At 31.9% G+C, this 2,420-nt stretch overlaps 1 protein-coding gene across 1 annotated transcript; it reads right to left on the bottom strand.

Moving 5' to 3' along the window:
• Window positions 1-387: 387 nt before the first annotated feature.
• Window positions 388-919, bottom strand: LOC142537958 (uncharacterized). The gene has a single exon (XM_075643411.1). The coding sequence runs from the start codon at window positions 826-828 to the stop codon at window positions 388-390; it is 441 nt and encodes a 146-aa protein (XP_075499526.1). The 5' UTR covers window positions 829-919.
• Between the last annotated feature and the right edge of the window lie 1,501 nt (window positions 920-2,420).

The raw sequence follows: 2,420 nt of genomic DNA, 5'->3' as shown, positions 1-2,420 counted from the left end.
ACTGAAAAACGACGATATAGATGATCAAAATCAAAACCGTAAAAAGATAAATATACATAATAAATTGTAGTTTTTCTTACATAATTTAATTCACATGATAGCAAAAAAACTCATGCATAAGAGCAGAAACTGCGTGCAATTGTATATATATGAAACAAAAGACACGTAGAAAAAACACTAAAAATTCAACGTTTTATAAATCATTGGAAAGTGGACGTTTGTTTAATTTATTTCAAAATCTGAAAGTTGGGGAGGCATTCCAAAATTATACAAGGTAAGTTATTATCACAAATCAAACAATGTCGGCTAACTAACTACACACAGACATAAAGCGTCAAAATCCGTCAAGCCACGAACATACCAACAAGCAGAGATGGTCAAACTAAATTAAGCGTAGCTGCACATTCCATACAAGCAAGTGCCCCCTCTCTTGCACCGATTATTGCACCCTCCACAGTTTTTTCTATGTGTAAAAGGGTTTATACACTTCCCTTTGCAGCAAACCTCAGAAAACTTACACATCCTCCCGCATTTCCCGCAGTTCAATTTATCTGTTCCGAGATTTACACATCTTCTACTACAACAACTCGACCCTGGACTACCCTTTAGCCTACAAATTCCAGGGTTTTTGTTGCATGTTGTTAATCCAAAACGTCGCCATCTAAATCTTCTTCTGGAAAAGAATCTGCTTGCACCTCTGTGAACTGAACTCGGGTTTACAATTTCATTGAATTTTTCATCAGTAGGAAGCGGTTCTGCTGCAAGAGAAAGGGCTATGGCCATCAAAATAAAGAGTGCTAATAAAATTTGAAATTTAAGGCATTCCATATTGCTTCATAAGTTGCTTATGAATATGTAGTGTGTGTGATCAAGAAATGTTATTAAATGGTTACGTAAATTGAAAAGAGAAAAGAATTGGAATTTGGTTGGGGATTTCGAGTGCTGCTTGGAAATAGAGGTAGAACAGACGTCCTTATATATAGTGGAAGGATGCATGAGGAATTACTACGTAATAACATTTTTGAATTAATACATTTTTTTTCTTTTTCTTTTTGCCTTTTGATTAGCAAGTTGCACGAGTAATCCTAGATGTATCGTGGAGTGATCTTTATTCGGCAGCCGCATACAAAGTCAATTTATCTTAAAAGTTAGGCACCCGATTCATCAGGAGAAAAGGAATAATTATTCAAGTAAAAAAAATTTTAAAAATAGTCGCTGAATTAACAAAAAATTTGGAATAAAATTGTTGGGTGCAATAATTGTCTCTGCTAGGTAAAGCGATCGAACCGTGGTGCTTGAGCTGCCGTGCGGTTTAAAAGATTTGAGTTGGACCATTACTACTAGTTATAGCTTTTGGTAAAGCGGCAAGCGCTCGGTCTTACAATTGGTATCAGAGCCAAGTTAACGGGTTCGATTCTCATTGATTGCAAGAAGTGTAATTATTAGGAGGGAGATTGTTGGGTGCAATAATTGCCCCTGTTTGGTAGAGCGATCGAACCGTGATGCTTGAGGTGTTGTACTGTTTAAAAGATTTGAGTTGCACCATTACTACTAGCTATAGCTTTTGGTAAAGCGGCAAGCGCTCGGTCCTACAAAAATATTTGTCAGAAAATTAATTTAATATTTAAATTTTCATACCAGATATTCAATATATTTAAATACTTATATTTTTTAATTTTCTCTACATGATAACAATCAAACTATATTTTTTAAAAGTCAATTTTTGAGTATACAAAAAAATATTTTTATCGGTTTACTTTTGTTTGAACTTTGAAGTTCGCTACTCCCACAAACCTATTTTAACTACTTAATTAACACATGAACTGTAATTAAAAAAAATTCCTAAACCTGCAGTGAGCTTTAATTCGATAAACAAATTTTCATGAGGATAATTTATTTTCTTGTCTATAAGCTTAGTTAAGATTCAATTAATTGTTGACTTCTGTTTTATATATGTAACCATTTTAGTAATATAATCGAAAGAGGAAAGTAATTATATTCTATACATATGCACGCATATAATCATTCTATTTTTTTTAATATCAAAACAGAGAAGTGAAAATTAAATTAAATTTAATTAAATGTAAACAAAAATCATGTAAATTTTTATAAATATGTAATTGGATAATTTTCTTAATGGTATTGAACATATACTTTTGCTCCATATTTCGGGTATATATCTGATTAATCAGAACATATTTTCAACTTGTTTTACGAATAGAAAACATTCGAATTTTGTACATATCTTTTTTTATATTACAAAAAAAAAAAAAAACAAGTGTTAAAAATTGTCGATTATTCAAAATTTGGCGAAAACTTTACCACAATGCGTGTAGGCATAGCTAGAGTACTTTTATATTACAAATTTAGTGTTATTCCTCATCAAAATTTTCATTCAAGAAACCGTGTGTTGTGTCCAC

The sequence above is a fragment of the Primulina tabacum genome, chromosome 2, assembly GCF_025594145.1.
Source record: "Primulina tabacum isolate GXHZ01 chromosome 2, ASM2559414v2, whole genome shotgun sequence".
In the NCBI taxonomy this organism is placed as follows: domain Eukaryota; kingdom Viridiplantae; phylum Streptophyta; class Magnoliopsida; order Lamiales; family Gesneriaceae; genus Primulina; species Primulina tabacum.
This window is presented reverse-complemented; position numbering and strand designations above follow the sequence as displayed.